Below are 15323 nucleotides of genomic sequence, written 5' to 3'. Positions count from 1 at the left end.
GACCTCTGACCTGAGCTATCGAGTGCCAAGTCCATAAGAGGAAGAGATGGCTCTGAAAATCTTGGAGTCAACTCCACCACTGGGAACCAGACACTGAAGTTACGGCGCCAGGACTCATCTTGATCTGAAAGAATCTGAGTCAAGAGACTAAGAGGTGCAGTCAACAACGTTCCCTGAACTGTCAGACCCAAATGAGGTACACCTGAAGGGTTCAAACCCAAGGAACCTGTATCCGAAGAGTAAATCAGTTCCAGAGAAAAGGGTGAAAGGGTCAATGGGCCTGTATGCAGAGTTCTCCTTGGGGATGGCGCCAGGACGACTCCCAGATGGATTTATGTCTAAGCTTTTCTACATCATATGGTCGACATCCACTTCAGTAAGATTTCTGATGGATCAGACCGACCTCTATGATGATGCTATCCCATGAGGCCCGGAGAACAGTTTCTTTTGTAAAAATAGGCAAATGGAGCTGAGGGATCACTGGCTCTGGTGAAAAACCAGAGTGAGGAGAGAGTCCAGATCTGGCTAGCTGACTGATCTGACTGCCACTGTGTTTTGGGTGCGAGACTCAAAGGATCATATGGATCTGGAGACCTTTTCTCAGACCTCTTTTCCTCCGACTGTTTCCCTTCAGATCTTTTCTCTATAGACTTTTCATTTCCTCTGTGCTTTTTCTTACACTTGTGGCTATAGAGGAAGATGAACGCCCTGTTGGAGGGGGAAGCAATACTTTTAAGATAAGTTTTTCTTTCCTGCCCTGGACAGCTCAAGACTCAAAGTCAGCACAAATGTCACTGTCAGTCTGAAAATGTGCAGCACCTAAACAATACACACAAAAAGAGTGTGGGTCTTGAGGAGGGATTTTGTGTCTGCAAGCTGAGCACTTCTTAAAACCTTCAGGTTTATCTAACATCAGAAAAGTTGCAACAAATGCAGTAAATCAAAATATTTAACACAAAATGTGCCTAATTCTAACAGAAAAAAATATTTTCTCTCCTTATATTTAAGTTACAGTACCAAAAAAAATATTTAGAAGAAACATGCCAAAATACCTAACAGCTAACCTGATACTATTAAGCTATAAATATCAGGTAACAGCCAGCTTGACGTCAAAAATACAGCATATGACAAGCCATTTCTCTACACTTGCAAGCATGTTTTTCTGTAGCTGTTCTGCAGTTCACTTCTTTGTCTCAAAACATTTTTTTCTTACCTTTTCTAACTTCTCTTTCTCCTTGTCTTCTTTCTTTTTCTTTTTCTTCTTCTCACTCTGAATATCAGAGTGAAAGACAGGGGCTGTGTGAAAAGGAACACTGGTAGGGCTTCCTGCAGTAGGAGACAGTGTGTGACTTGGTGACACTATCTCTCCTGGAGAGAGGGGTAATGTCTTTTTTGACTTTGAGTGTTTCTTTTCTTTGTGTTTTTCTTTCTCTTTGTCCTTTTTCTTCTTGCTCTTTTTTGATTTCTTCTTCTTCTTGATCTCTCGGTAAGAATCATCTACTACCAGTTCCCCAGCCTTCATCTCCCCAACAGACGATGAGCTAGGTTCATGAGTCTCCAAACCAGAAAAATCATACTCTGATAAGCTGCTGCCCTGAGCCTCAGAATAAAGTGAGGCCTCAGAGTCAAAACTTTCATTCACCTGTGCCTCAGATTTGGGTTTCTTGTGCGATAATTTTGCAAGTCCTTGGATTTCAGGGCTCAACTGGAAATTGTTATGCTCATCTTTGCTTGTCTTCTTGGAAGATTTTTTTACAGATGATGTAGCAGGATAAGTAAATACCTCTTCAGTGGACTTCTCCTTTGGTGAAAGAATAAGTTTCATTTTCAAACCATCTGGCTCTTTTAATGTAAGTGGCTCGGTGTTGACAAAAAGTGGTTTCATCTTTTTGTTTTTATGCATCGAGTCCTCCAAGGACAGCTCACATTCCCCCCGGTTACTAGGTTTCTTATGTTCTTTTTTGAACTCTGAATATGGGGGATATGAAGAGGCACTAAATGAGGAAAACGACTTCTCGGTTTTCTTTGAAGGCTTTGAAACAGAGGCCATTGGTGATGTAATAGCCTTCAAAAGGCCCATAGCAGTATCAGCAGGAGGAGAAGCCACCAAATGTTTCTTTTTCCTCTTTACCCAATCCAGATGGGAAAGATCTGTTAAAATAAAGTACAGGTATGTCAGAAAGCAACATAACTGTACATGTTTAAGTATGCTCACTGTTACAGTAGTTAACACTTTAGACTTCTGGCTTAGAAAGCCTAACACCCAGGCTGACTGCCACAGCTTAGCAACCTTTCCTCCCTAGGAATGGGCAGATACTCTTCCACATGGACATCAGCACATCTGTGGTACAAGAGGGAGGGTCCTCCCTTGCTACCTTTAGTTCTTGCCACAGCAGTCTCTAGGGACCTGCCCAAATGGAATATGTTCTCAAGTATCACAGCCGAACAACAACCTGCCCTCAAAGCTACCTCTTCAGGTGGGGAGTGCCTTCTAAGTGTAGAAGAGAGGGAAGGCAAGGGAAGAGATAAATGTGTACATACTCCACGCCCACGACGTCCACAGAAAAGGTAAAGAGTAGAAGGGTGGGAAATATTACTGCAACTGTGAGTTCAAGTAAGAGGTTTGTCCTTAAATCAGGCGTTTCATTATCTTGTATTCTGTCATACTCGCAGAACAAAGAAAAAAAGAACTGTACAAAGGTAACTGAGATTTTACATTGGCAATGTGTTTATTTGGAAACCAACCTAACCTCCCTACCTTTTGCAAAGAGTATGAATCACTGGTCTGATTTCCTTTTTCCACCTTAGTATTGAAAGGTAAAACCTCACTTGCCTATGCACAAAACATCCTTTTTCCTTTGTCATTGGGGTACGATAAAAATAGAGGGAGATGAAAGTCCTGATTTAGGAAAATCTCACACCATTTTAGTTACAGATGTGGGACTGATACAAAGTGTTATCCTATCAGTACAGGAGAGGAGAAGGGATGAATACACATGGGGCCTGCAGTTCTAAAATGGGTCAGTCAGAAGTAATGGCCATTAAAAAAAATTCACAGTTGAGGTACTTGAGGGGTGTAGCAGCAGCTGAAGGGTGGTAATATTAACTTCTCTAGGACACAGTTGCGGTCCCACAGTGGAGAAAGTTCCTTCTTGGGTGGCCGCAAATGCAATACCTCCTTTTAAGGACTGCTTTACTGGTAAAAAAGAAAAAGGATGGGGCAAATACACTGGAGGTCTATGGACACTGAAGTCTGACTTCGATCCAGATACCACCACTGGCACAATCTCTTTTCTTCATTTTGCTAGGTATGACTTTCCAGGTTTAGTTTCCTAGCCTCCCCTAAGATATAAAGCAAGTCCTCAGAAAATGTGTGTCTAAAGTGAAAGACAGGTATAACATCCAAACTGTTGGCTTTATGGTCTTCAGGCTGACCCTTGTTTTGGGTCAAAAGGTTTTCATACTAGGGCAGCATTACAATCTCAGTCCTTATTGTACTTGTCACAAGGGAAAACCCATGCTGCCTACATGAAAAAGAAGCCACAAGGTGCATTTCTGACCTGTTCTCTTACCTTCTGAATTACTCACAGGAGAAGAAAGGACTGGAGGAAAGGTGTATAGGAATAGCCTGCCCAGCCTATTGAGAAGGCATCTGTTGCCTAGGCCCCTGTATATGGTGCCCTAATGAAAAACTGTTCTCAGAATTGTCTGCTTCTGGAGAAACAAAAGGGACTGTTGATGGCATACTCACCTGTGGCCCAAATACAAAAGTAACATACTGACTGTAATGACAGATCTGCATTGGCAGTTTCATCTTCACCGCCTTCAGAACCAAGATACCCACTCCCTCCCTTTTAATGCCTAATGTGGTATGACTAAAGACCCTTCTCAAGATCTCAGTAAGTTGATGCTAAGGAGGAACAAGAAAAGGAGACAAAAATGTTAACACAAGTCTTATGCAAGAAGATTGGTTGATCCACCAGAACTAGGCAGGGGGATGAAGAAAGGATATGACGATAAAGATGAACTACCACTTCAGAGCCAACTGCTACCCTAGGTAATGAACCTTTGTGCCATAGACTGGGAATTCCATTTTCATCACCTTAAGGACACACTTCCAAGCTTACACTCTAATGTTAGCTTCACAAGGGATTATGTCACTAATTAATGCAGATCTGAAAGAAAACCTGAACCACTGATCGGTTCTATGTTTAAAATGTAGCAAGAGCATGCAGCACTGTCTGTATATCAAGCAGATAAATATCATCACAGGAAGCACTGTTAAGAATTACGGGGACATAACTACAGTTTTGGAAATTGTGTGTAAGAGACTCAATAGACTAAACATACTCTCTACTAAGGAGTTCCTCAACAGTATAAAGAATGCAGAACATATCTGGATGAAGTCAGTCTACGTCAGAGGTCCTTAATGAACAATCAGAAACTGTTAACAAGACACCAGTGTTCCAGAAAAAGCATATGTTTGAAAGGCTAAGTGTCTAAAAGGTATCAGACTAGCTGTTCAGCATAATGCATCCGAGGTTATCCAACTGCAACTAACTCTGGGCAAAACTGCAATCCAAATTGTAGCTTGCTACAGATCCTTCACCATGCCAGAGGATTCCCACTCCTCTTTTCTTGATATACTGGAAAATATTAGGGTTCAACCAAACACCCTAATAATGGGCAATTTCAACTACCCCACCATTAACTGGGAAAACTTCTCATGTACCAACTCTTTCACTCAACGCTTTCTGGAATTCATAAATTCCAATGCCCTGGATCAACTTATCCACACCCCCACCAGGGGCAACAATATCCTAGACCTAGTTATTACCAACAAGAGTGACCGGTGTTCCATACCTGAAATCAACTCCTCACTGGTCAGATCCAATCATAAGCTAATCACCCTAGATATCCACATCCAGTCCCCACCCCCCATTAAGGAAACCACGGTAAAAGATTTCTCCAAAGCCAACTTCATGCTTCTTAAGACAGAAGTGGCAAGCTTCATGACACCCATGCAGATGGACAATACAGTTACGACTGCTGAATCCTACACAGATGCACTCTATAAGCACTTACACAAGTGCATGGATCGTGCTATCTCAAACAGAACCAAGACACTATCCTCCAAAAAAAGGAAGCCAATCTGGTGGTCCCCTGCCATAAACAAACTCTGTAACAGAAGGAAGAAACTGTTGTAAAAGAGAGTAAAATCCCATGAGTGGAGGAGTTCCCTGGTCAGCCTCAGTAAGAAGCTAAGATCCCTTATAAGATTCTCCAAAGCTAGCTACGAAAACAAAATCGCCACTGATTCTAGGGACAACCACAAAGTATTCTATAGCTATGTCAAGAATCGCAATGGTAACACCCAGATCTGCTCTGAGTTACAGCACAACGGCACAAAAATTACAGAACCAACTGATATTGCCAACATCTGGCAGAACTTTACCCCCCTCTCACCCCCTAAAGGGCCCATATCTATACAGGAAGAATGCAGAGTCCTTGCAATCACAACTATGCAGGTAAAAGCTGCACTCTCTAAAGCCAAAAACACAGCATCCATGGGACCGGACATCATCCCAGGCTGCATTTTACACTAACTTCAGAACGAACTGGCCCCCACCTAAGCACCATGTTCAATCATATTCTCACATCACGCCCTGTGCCCACAGCAATAGTTATCCCACTCCACAAAGGGGGAGCCACCACTGATGCTGGGAACCATCGCCCTATTAGCCTGACAAGCCCAGACTGTAAGGCCATGGAACGCATCATCATGGATCTCATAAACAAAGACATTGGTAACCTCCAAACTCTGGACCCCACCCAGTTTGGGTTTGTGAAAGGCAGTTCATGCCTCCTGAACCTGATCGACTTCTTTGAACCAGTCACCAAAGCCGTAGACGAGGGTAAGGTGGTTCACACAGACTATGTTGACCTCACCAAGGCTTTCGACACCATCCCCCATTCTGGAATTATATCTAAACTCACTAAACTAGGTATAAATCCCTACGTCACAAGATGGGTTGCCAATTAGCTCACTGACAGAACCCACACTGTAAAAGTTGCAGACTCCAAATCCGACTTCAAACCAGTGACAAGTGGAGTATCACTGGGTACAGTCCTGGGAACTCTCCTGTTTGGTATCTACTTCCCTGAAGTACAGGCTAACACAGAAGGCCTTTGGCTAATGAAGTCTGTAGATGACTGCAAACTAGGAGCCATAGTTGAGTCCCCAAATGATGTGGACATCCTACAGAAGGACCTCACTGAAACAGATGCCTGGTGTCAGAGCCATGGCCTCAAGCCCAATGCCAAAAAGTGCACCGTCATCCCCTTTCGGTAAAAACTCTGTACCCATGAACTACCACATAGGCTGCAGTCTACTTAATGCCAAATGTGCGATAAGAGACCTTGGGACCTGGTGGACAGTAGTCTCTCCTTTGATAATTACATCGCCACAGCAGTCAGGAAATCCTTCTATGTGGCACACCTCTTCACAAAAGTGTTTTCATCCAGGAAAAAAAGAGGTCATTATTCCCCTCTACTCGACACTCATTAGACCCATTATAGAGTACAACGCCCATTTTGGAATGTACTTCACAAGACATCTGCAGCAGCTGGAAAGGCCACAGAAGTACCTCACAAAGAGGAATACTGGCCTCAAACAGATGCTCTACACTGACTGTCTCAAAAAACTCCAGCTTTACTCCGTAGCATATCGCCTACTCTGAGGTGATCTCTGCCTAACATATAAAGCTATGCAAAACCCAGCGCTGTTGGACATGCTACACCTAAAGAAATCCCAATCCCTCCGAGCTACACGCTCTAGGGACCTAAAACTTGTCACCACAATAAACAGGACATGCTGGAGGGATAGATTCCTGTCCCAGAGACTTCCCATACTCTGGAACAAGCTACCCATCTATGTCAAGCAAAGTTCCTCATTAGCACTCTTCAAGAAAAATCTTGAGTGGATGGGAAATAGGAAATACACCCCAGGGATCACTTCTGTGGCTCTGCTCGACAGGGGCACAGGAAAATAACTTTCGTGGGTGGCGTAAGCCAGGGAACCTTGTTGGCTAGGCTTACTTAGGCCCTTGGGCTGATAGCCTAGTACCTACCTATGAACATGTCAAATCCACCAGATGGCAGTACAACAAAAAGAATGTAGACTAAGTGCCCAATCCCTGGAAAGAATGGAGTGAGAGCTGAAATTCTCCTCAATGAATAAGATTGGAAATACAGTTTTAATTGTTCACAAAATGATGCACTGTAACAGAAAACTTGATAAATGGCCTGTAACAAAACGGAATGGTTAAATGGTTGCTGGGACAAGAGTCACAGAAGGGCATTACAGAATGGTATAAAAAGCTGGAAGAAATCTATACTGATATCAAATCTTCTAAGAAAATGAACTTGTGCCAAGAAGGAATTCATCCAAGATCTAGCACTCAATGGCTATCATACCAATGAAAATGTACACATACCTGAATTAAGCAAGGACTAGCAAAAGGCACAAGAATGTAAAGCCACTGTAAACAAATAATGCAAAAGACTTCTCCATGAAAGAGCCTCACTTAAAGCAATGGTGACAAGATAGATGAAGCAGCACTAGCAAACCTACTGTAGAAAACAAAATTTAGTGAGAGGCGTAAGGTCAAAGGGGACCAAAAAGGGTAATCTTGTCAAGCTTAAAAGTAATACCTAACTTGTTACACAATGTCACTGACAGAAAACTTCAATTAGTAAAAAGTGAAACCTAGGAAGGGACTAACCAAAACTGTAAATAAAACTAGCAAGAAATAACCTGTGTAGATACAGAAATAACCTGTGCAGATACAGAAATAACCTGTGCAGATACAGACCAAATGTAGCTCTGAACAGTGGTCTGAAAGAAGAAACATCTACAACACTTAAATTAGTATATCACAGAAGACTTCAACCTGTAACTCAGTAGAGGGGAACGGTACCCAGAATGGATAACTTTTCCTCAATTGCCAATGCAGAAAATGCCCAATGGGATTAGTCAGCTAGACAGGATATGACAAGTGAGCTATGCCACTTAGCTATGACAAAGAGGTCAGGACACAATAACTATTACTACAGATGCAACAAATTCACCATGGCAGTAATGCAAATCATATCTTAAGTATACAAGGAAAATGTGTGTGTGTGTGTGTGTGTGTGTGTGTATATATATATATATATATATATATATATATATATATATATATATACACACACACACACACAAAAACATATATACATATAAGACAGTGTGTGTGTGAGAGAGAGAGGATGGGTGTGTGTGTGTGTATGTGTGTGTGTGTGTGTGTGTGTGCGTGTGTATGAGTTGGTGGGAAACTTAGTAAATACACTATTCTATACTACTCCAGGCTATTCCTGAAAGAGAATTAGGTAAATGTTAACAACTAGATGAAAGTTCTGAGCCAAAGAAAGAAATGAAAAAGGTACTGTCACAACCTGTCCAAGAACCATACCACTGTGCTCCTGTTATAAAGGGGAATGAAACAAAAAAGTATGCAAAATGGTAATATCCTGAAAAAAAAAAAGGTTGCTTCCAAGTGGCACTCAAGCTACAGCCTATATCCTGATATCTAGGCTGATTAGGACCTGTGCAGAAAAGGCTGAAATCACAAGGACCACACACTAAAATAAGCACTGTGGAACAAATGCAGGACAGTCTGGCTACAGATGGAAACTAAGCTTTGAGGGCAGTACAATAATTACACGCCTGAATATGAGTACGGTACAATATGTATGTAAGGAGTACAATTCAACCATACTCTGTACTAGGACCTTCTGAGAGGGAGAGGAAGAGTAAGGAAAGGCCCCAGATGAATGTTCTTCTCAAAACTAAACAATAAATAACAATGAACAAACAAATAAGAAGTTATGTACTTAGCATAACTTGGTATCTGTGTTATCCAGTTTCATTATGTATCATGAATAGATATTCGGATCAGTCCTCAAATCCAACTCGGCCATTTCCTCCAGGCATACAATCCGAGCCTCAAACTCCTCCCCCTCCCACAATGCCTTACTCCTCTTCAAACCATCAGATCGAGTCTGCTGCCCTTTCCTCAAGATGATTATCCCAAAGGTAGTAGAGATACAGAGAAAGAGACCTACTGGAGTCCAAACTAGGAACCAGAGGGTTCTGAAATCCTCTAGATTACTCTCAGCTGTAAAAAGGAAGGTGGGAAGAAGGGTGGGATGTGATGCATAATGAAACTGCTGGACAACGCAGACACTAAGTTATGGCAAGTACATAACTTTTAACCTGATCTTGTCCATTTCATTATGGATCATGAAGAGGTCAGAGTCCCCAGCTATATAAACCCCAGGAGGACTTCAAGGAAGGATATGCCTCAGCACCGCGGAACCAAAGGATGCTCTGTTCCTGGAAATAATGTTCTACTTGTAGTGAGATACAAACGTATGCACTGTGGACCAAGTAGCTGCAGCATGGATTTCACTGATTAGAGTTCTAGCAGAAAAAACTGAAGAGGTAGACATTGATCTGGTGGAGTGGGCTCTAACTGGATGGGGAAGTTGCTTGCCTTGCTGAGAATAAACTGCAAACATACACTCTGTAATCCATTTGGCTAATGTAACCTTAGAGGCAGCCTGTCCCAACCTGTCTGGCAAAAAGGCAATGAACAACTGCTCTGATTTTCTGTGAGGTCTAATTCTATGTAGGTAGAAATGTAACTGTCTGTGAACATTTATTTATTAAACATTTGTTAACCAGGGAAAGTCCAACTTGGAACAAAGCCAATTTTCAGCAGAGGCCCAGGGAGAAACACTACAGATGCATGTCTTTATAACGTGGGAGGAAACCGGAGCACCCGGAGGAAACCCACACAAATGCAGGGAGGACATGCAGATTCCACACAGAAGGCACCCCAGCTGAGAATCGAACTGGAGAATCTCTTGCTGTGAAGCGACAATGCTATCGCTGCACCACTGCCCCTTCCAATCTAAAGAATGTAATATGTATTCACCTTTATTGGAGTAATTAGTAAAAAATACAGGCAAGTAAATGGTCTGGTTAATGTTAGTCTCCGACGCAATCTTTGGTATAAAGGAAAGACTCATTCTAAAAGAGACTCTCCTTGAAAAAGGTTATGTAAGGTGATTGAGAAGACAGAGCTTGTAATTCTGATACTCTTCTAGCTGACATAACAGCCACAAGAAAAGACGTTTTCCATGACAAAAGACTAACTCACAAGAACTAACTCATTCAAAGGGTTTCTGGGTGAGAACTTGGAGTACTAATGTAAGAACGCAAGGAGGAGAAGGATCTTTGATCGGAGGCCTAAGATGAAAAACCCTTTTTAGAAAGGCCTGACAGTTTGGAAGAGGAAAAGACAGAGGAAGAACCAACTCTCTTCCCCACATGGAAATTTGTGATAGCTGCAAGTTGCACCTTTATGGCAGAAAAACTATCTCCACTGAGGAAAAGCAAGCTTAGGAACATAAGGAAGTCCAAGAGTGAAGCTCAAAAGGGGTCAATATTCTTTTGTGAGGCCCAGATGAAATCTTTTCCATTTGCTACAATATATTTTCTTGGTGGAGGGTTTCTGAGAGACAAGGATAATTTCACAGACAGAGGAAGGTAGCCTGTACTTTAGCAAAAATTACTGGAAGTGGAGAAACCAAGCGGTTAGTTTGAGGGATGGGAGATTGGGAATCTGTCATTCCAATGGATGGGAAATCAGATCTTATCTGGAATCCAGTATCCATGCAGGATATCTGATGTGAGACTGAAGGAAGGGAAACCATACCAGACAAAGCCAGTGAGGGGCAATGAGGACTAGATTGGTCTTCAAACTGCTTGCTTTCTGTAGAACTTTGGGTATCAGGGGAATCAGAGGATAAGCATAAAGAAGACCTGGGGTTCAGTCGTGGACTAGAGCATCTCTGGGTGACTCCCCTACATGAAAGATCAGAGAGAAGTACTTGCTGCACTAGTTGCTTACGGGAAAGGCAAACAGGTTGCAGCAAGGTTGGCCCAAACAGCTGAAAATCTCCTTCGCAACTGTCTGATTCAGGGAACACTTGTGAGGACTTAATATCGACCTGCTCAAACTGTCCACCAGCATGTTGGACTCTCCCGGGATGTGCGTTGCAATGAGAAAGTTGTTTGAAGGAATCGCCCATTTCCAAACCCTGATGGCCTCTCTTGCAAAGTGGGTAAGAATGGTTTCCTCCCTGCTTATTGATGCACCATACCACAAACATATTGTCGGTCACGACTAAAATTGTGTCCAGAGGAAGGCAGTCCTGAAAGGCTTGCAACATGAAAAGAACTGCCCTCATCTCTAGGACGTTTATGTGCAATTAGTTCTCTGTGGGGACCACGTGCCCTGGACCATTTTTCCCTGGAAATGTCCAACCCCACCCCAACAGTGAGTAGTCTGTGGTCAATGTAGCCAAGGGGGGGAATGAAGGGTCTGCTGAGAAGGTCTGTAATCATCCACTACTGCAGGTGATGCCTGCAAATCGGAAAAAGCCTGACTCGAGGTTGATAATGGGTGACATCGAACAAACCATTGTACTGCAAGAGTCCACTGGACAACTCACATGAAGAACCTGGCTAAAAGTGCTAGAAGAATGATGGCTGACATGGAACCTAAGACCATTAGTACCAGACAAGCTGGAGGAGATGGGAGTGTCTAGTAGGCATTAGACCTGCTGCCTCAGGGATTTTTTTTCTTTGTAGAGGTAGGGCTGCAACTTGAGTGATGATGTTCAATTGTGTCCCGATGAATTCTATGTCCTGTGCTGAGGTCATCTTGGATTTTGCCATGTTCACTAAGATTCCTAGGCAGCAGAACATACCTGAATTACCTGGAGTAGTTGAAGCCTTGTGGGTGCCATTAGGAGCCAATTGTCCAGGTAGGGAAACACTTGGATTCCTTGCAGATGGAGGTGCGCTGCAACTATTGCCATGCATTTGGTGAACACCCAGGGGGCAGTGGTGAGACCAAAGGGTAGTGCTCTGAACTGGTAATGATCGCCCCCAGCCGGAAGTGTAGATATCTCCTGGAGTGCCTGTCTATTTTGATAGGATAGTATGCGTCCTGGAGATCTACAGAGCACATCCATTTGTCCTTGTGCAAAAATGGCAGAATAGACTGCACCGTGACAAGAGGAACTTAGTCTTCTTAACAAATATATTCAGACTGCTTAGATCCAGGATGGGTAGAAGGTCCCCGGTCTTCTTTGGCACCAAAAAGAAGTCTAAGTTCCGCATTCTAACTGTTCGGTTGGGACCCGCTGGATGACTCGTCTAGAAGTTTTTATACTTCTAGAGGGCACTCTCCTTCTGACTGGGTGGCATGTTGGGGAAACCCCCCTCAGTGTGGGGATGAGAAAGGGAAAAAGGAATATAGTAACTTGTGGAAATTATGTTTAACACCCAAGTTATGTCTATCCAGGCTTTTGGGTGTAAGGACAGTCTTGCCCCTGACTGCCTCCAGAGGAGGACAGTCGAGCAGCACTTCAGGAGTGTTGAAAGGGCCTGTCAGAGAAAGGTTCCCTGAAGCCCGGGTTCTGTGGACCCCCTCTCCCTGTAGATGAGGATTCATCTTGGAAATCAGGAAAGGGCCCTTGGGATTTATGGAACCACATCTACTTCCCGCTCCACTTGACTCATGAAAAAGGTCCATGGGGGGAAGAAAACTTGATCCCTATGGCAGACAAGGTCTTGCTCTCCTGTTCGCTGCGGGTAAGAGTCACCTTAACTGACAGCCCAAACAAGGAGGAACCATCAAAGGGGGCATTAATGAACGACTCCTTGAAGGGGTCCGCAAACCTGCACAGTCTCATCCAGGTAGGTCTCCTAAGGGCTATGCCTAAACCAGCCACTCAAGAGGTTCCCTCCATCACGTGGGAGACTAGCCTCATCGAGGAGTTAGCAACAGAACCCATAGTGTTCAGCTGTGTGGAAAATCTTTTTGAAGTTTTCCTCAGACACGACTGTGTCAGAAAGGTGGAGATTTCCCTTCACCAGGTCTCTCTGGAGGCATGTGAAGTGTACCAGGTAATTCAATACTCTCAGCAAAAAGTGGCTGAGGCATACACCCACTTACAATGTCTGACCAAAGCCAGAGATACTTTGAGGGTGGACAGAAGAGCTCTGTTCAGCGAGGTCTTTTCTGGTGGCTGCCGACACCACAATAACATCAACCGGGACACCTATACTCTAGAAAGGATGATCCTGAGGGGGATTAAGGTACTTATCCCCGCGCTTCGAGACTGGTTCCATGGTGTCAGACTCCTTCCAAGCCCAGCGGGCGATGACGTCAATAAGTTGGTCTGTCGGTGGAGTCACCCAGAATGTAGATGGTCCCGTCCCAAATGTCTCCAGGAACATGGACTCCTCCGAGGAAGAGGGTTGAGAAGATCATCCACCCTTTTGTTTCAAGATTTCTAAGACATCTCTAAAGGAGATATCATCAGGTGGAGATCAAGGGGACCTTTCCCCCTCATCGAAGTCAGTGTCCTCTGTCAGAGATTCCGGAGGGAGTCTATGTGCTTCCTCTTGCACAGACACTTCAAGGGGACCTCCTCCGTGCTTTCTCAGGGGAGGACTTGGAAGACAGAGGAACCCCTTGCTGAGGGGTAGGCTGGAGGCTCTCTGGGAGGTGCTGACCACAGACTGGACGGATGGGAGTAAAGCTTCAATCCACAGAAGATGGGGTAGGGCGTGGGCAGAGAAGGGACCATGTCTCCATGATTCAAGAAAGCCCTCTCCCACCTGGAATGGAGAGGATGCAGGGAGAACCTGCCCCCACCCTTCCAGAGGTCAAAGCCCCTAAGGGAGAAAGAGATGAGGCTACCCCAAACTGTCGAATGCCAAGGCCTCACAGCAAAAGGGATGACTCCAAGAATGTCACAGCCGACACCAACCCTCAGATCCATCATCCACTCTGCTCTGCCAGAATCAGAACTGAGATGGTCTGGGACACACTCAGAGCCAGGGAAAGAGATATCCCATGATCCGACACCTGTCCACTCAGAAATTCTAGGCCCTGCTGCTCCGAAGCTAAAGAGTGGATCAGAGGAGAAGATTGCTGTATTGGGGTCGGAGTTCTCATGGGTGCAGTGTTGGTCGGAGAAATTAAAATCCCCAGCTGGATCTGGGCTTTGAGAAAACTCATCATGTGATCCACATCAGAGTGCAAGAGCCGAGAGGATCAAGACAACAGGGAAGAATGAGCCAACCAAACTGGTGAAATGCTTGACCAGACAGTCTGAGCTGGTGAGGGGGACTTGCTCTAGTGCGAAGTATGACTCCCAAGATCTAAGATCTGGGTGTGGGTGTGACCTGGAATCCACTCCAGAGACAAGGAGCTGTGGATTCTAATTACTTCCAACTGCTCCGAGTGACTGCCAAAACCCGAGATCAAGGGATCCGGCAGAGCAGGAGGTTTGGTCGGCACAGACTACCCTGGATCTGAGGGGCCTCTCAGATCCTGACAGAAGTGAGGGCAGGCTGGATCTGATGTTGATGGATCTAAAAGCTTCCTGCTCTTTTCAGAAGTTGAAAATGATGTCTCTGGAGAAGCAGAGGAGTCATGCTTCTTTTGAATAGGAGCCTGGACTCCAGGGGAGGGAAGAAGCCCTTGTAAAATAAGCTTGTTCCTCCTATCGGTGAGGGCCTGGGGATTGAAAGCCGAACAGATGTCGCATGGTATCTCCAAGTGCCCTGGACCCAAGCAATAAACGCACCTCTTGTGGGCATCTGATTGGGGAATCTTGCTCCCACAAGACGCACACCTCTTAAAGCCACAGTGTTTTTCCAGCTTGTCTGCCATGGTGGATAAAAAAGCACTCACACAAGCACTACTTGCACTCATGCACCACCTACACACTAAACTTATAACTAAAAATATAACTAAAAAATATTGGGAAAGCTTTTTAGAGAAGGGGGAAAGAGAAAAATGGAAAGGCAGGAAGATCCCTAAATGCTAGCAAAAACAACAGGAAAAACTGTAACAGGAGGAGAGGTTATAACAAAGTAAACTAACAACAAAAGGGAAGAAAGAGTTCTAATTTACAGGAAAGTTTCTAAAAGATATAAGAAAAACTTCACTTAGCTGCAGACAGTCTCGCAATCGCATCTGTCCAGAATGGCGGCAAACGAGATCTGAGGGTTTGAAGAGGAGTGAGACATCATGGGAGAGAGAGAGGAGTTTGAGGCTCGGATTGCATGTCTGGAGGAAATGGCCGAACTGGATCCGAGGATGGATCCGAAGACCCATTCATGATGCATAATGAAA

The 15323-nt window shown here is 44.2% G+C and overlaps 1 protein-coding gene across 2 annotated transcripts in view; it reads right to left on the bottom strand.

Annotated features, from left to right (window-relative positions):
- Positions 1-15323, bottom strand: part of LOC122797858 (HMG domain-containing protein 4-like) — a 1182248-nt gene that overhangs the window by 1040549 nt on the left and 126376 nt on the right. For both annotated transcript variants that reach the window (XM_044066383.1, XM_044066391.1), the window contains exon 2: positions 1214-2151. In XM_044066383.1, coding sequence (XP_043922318.1) covers positions 1214-2080 — 867 coding nt within the window. In that variant the 5' untranslated portion in view covers positions 2081-2151. The remainder of the gene's footprint in view (positions 1-1213; positions 2152-15323) is intronic.

This window comes from Protopterus annectens, chromosome 1.part0 (genome assembly GCF_019279795.1).
Source record: "Protopterus annectens isolate FY-2018-M chromosome 1.part0, PAN1.0, whole genome shotgun sequence".
NCBI classification, from domain to species: domain Eukaryota; kingdom Metazoa; phylum Chordata; order Ceratodontiformes; family Protopteridae; genus Protopterus; species Protopterus annectens.
The sequence above is the reverse complement of the archived record's forward strand: the minus strand, read 5'-3'. Positions and strand labels throughout refer to the sequence as shown.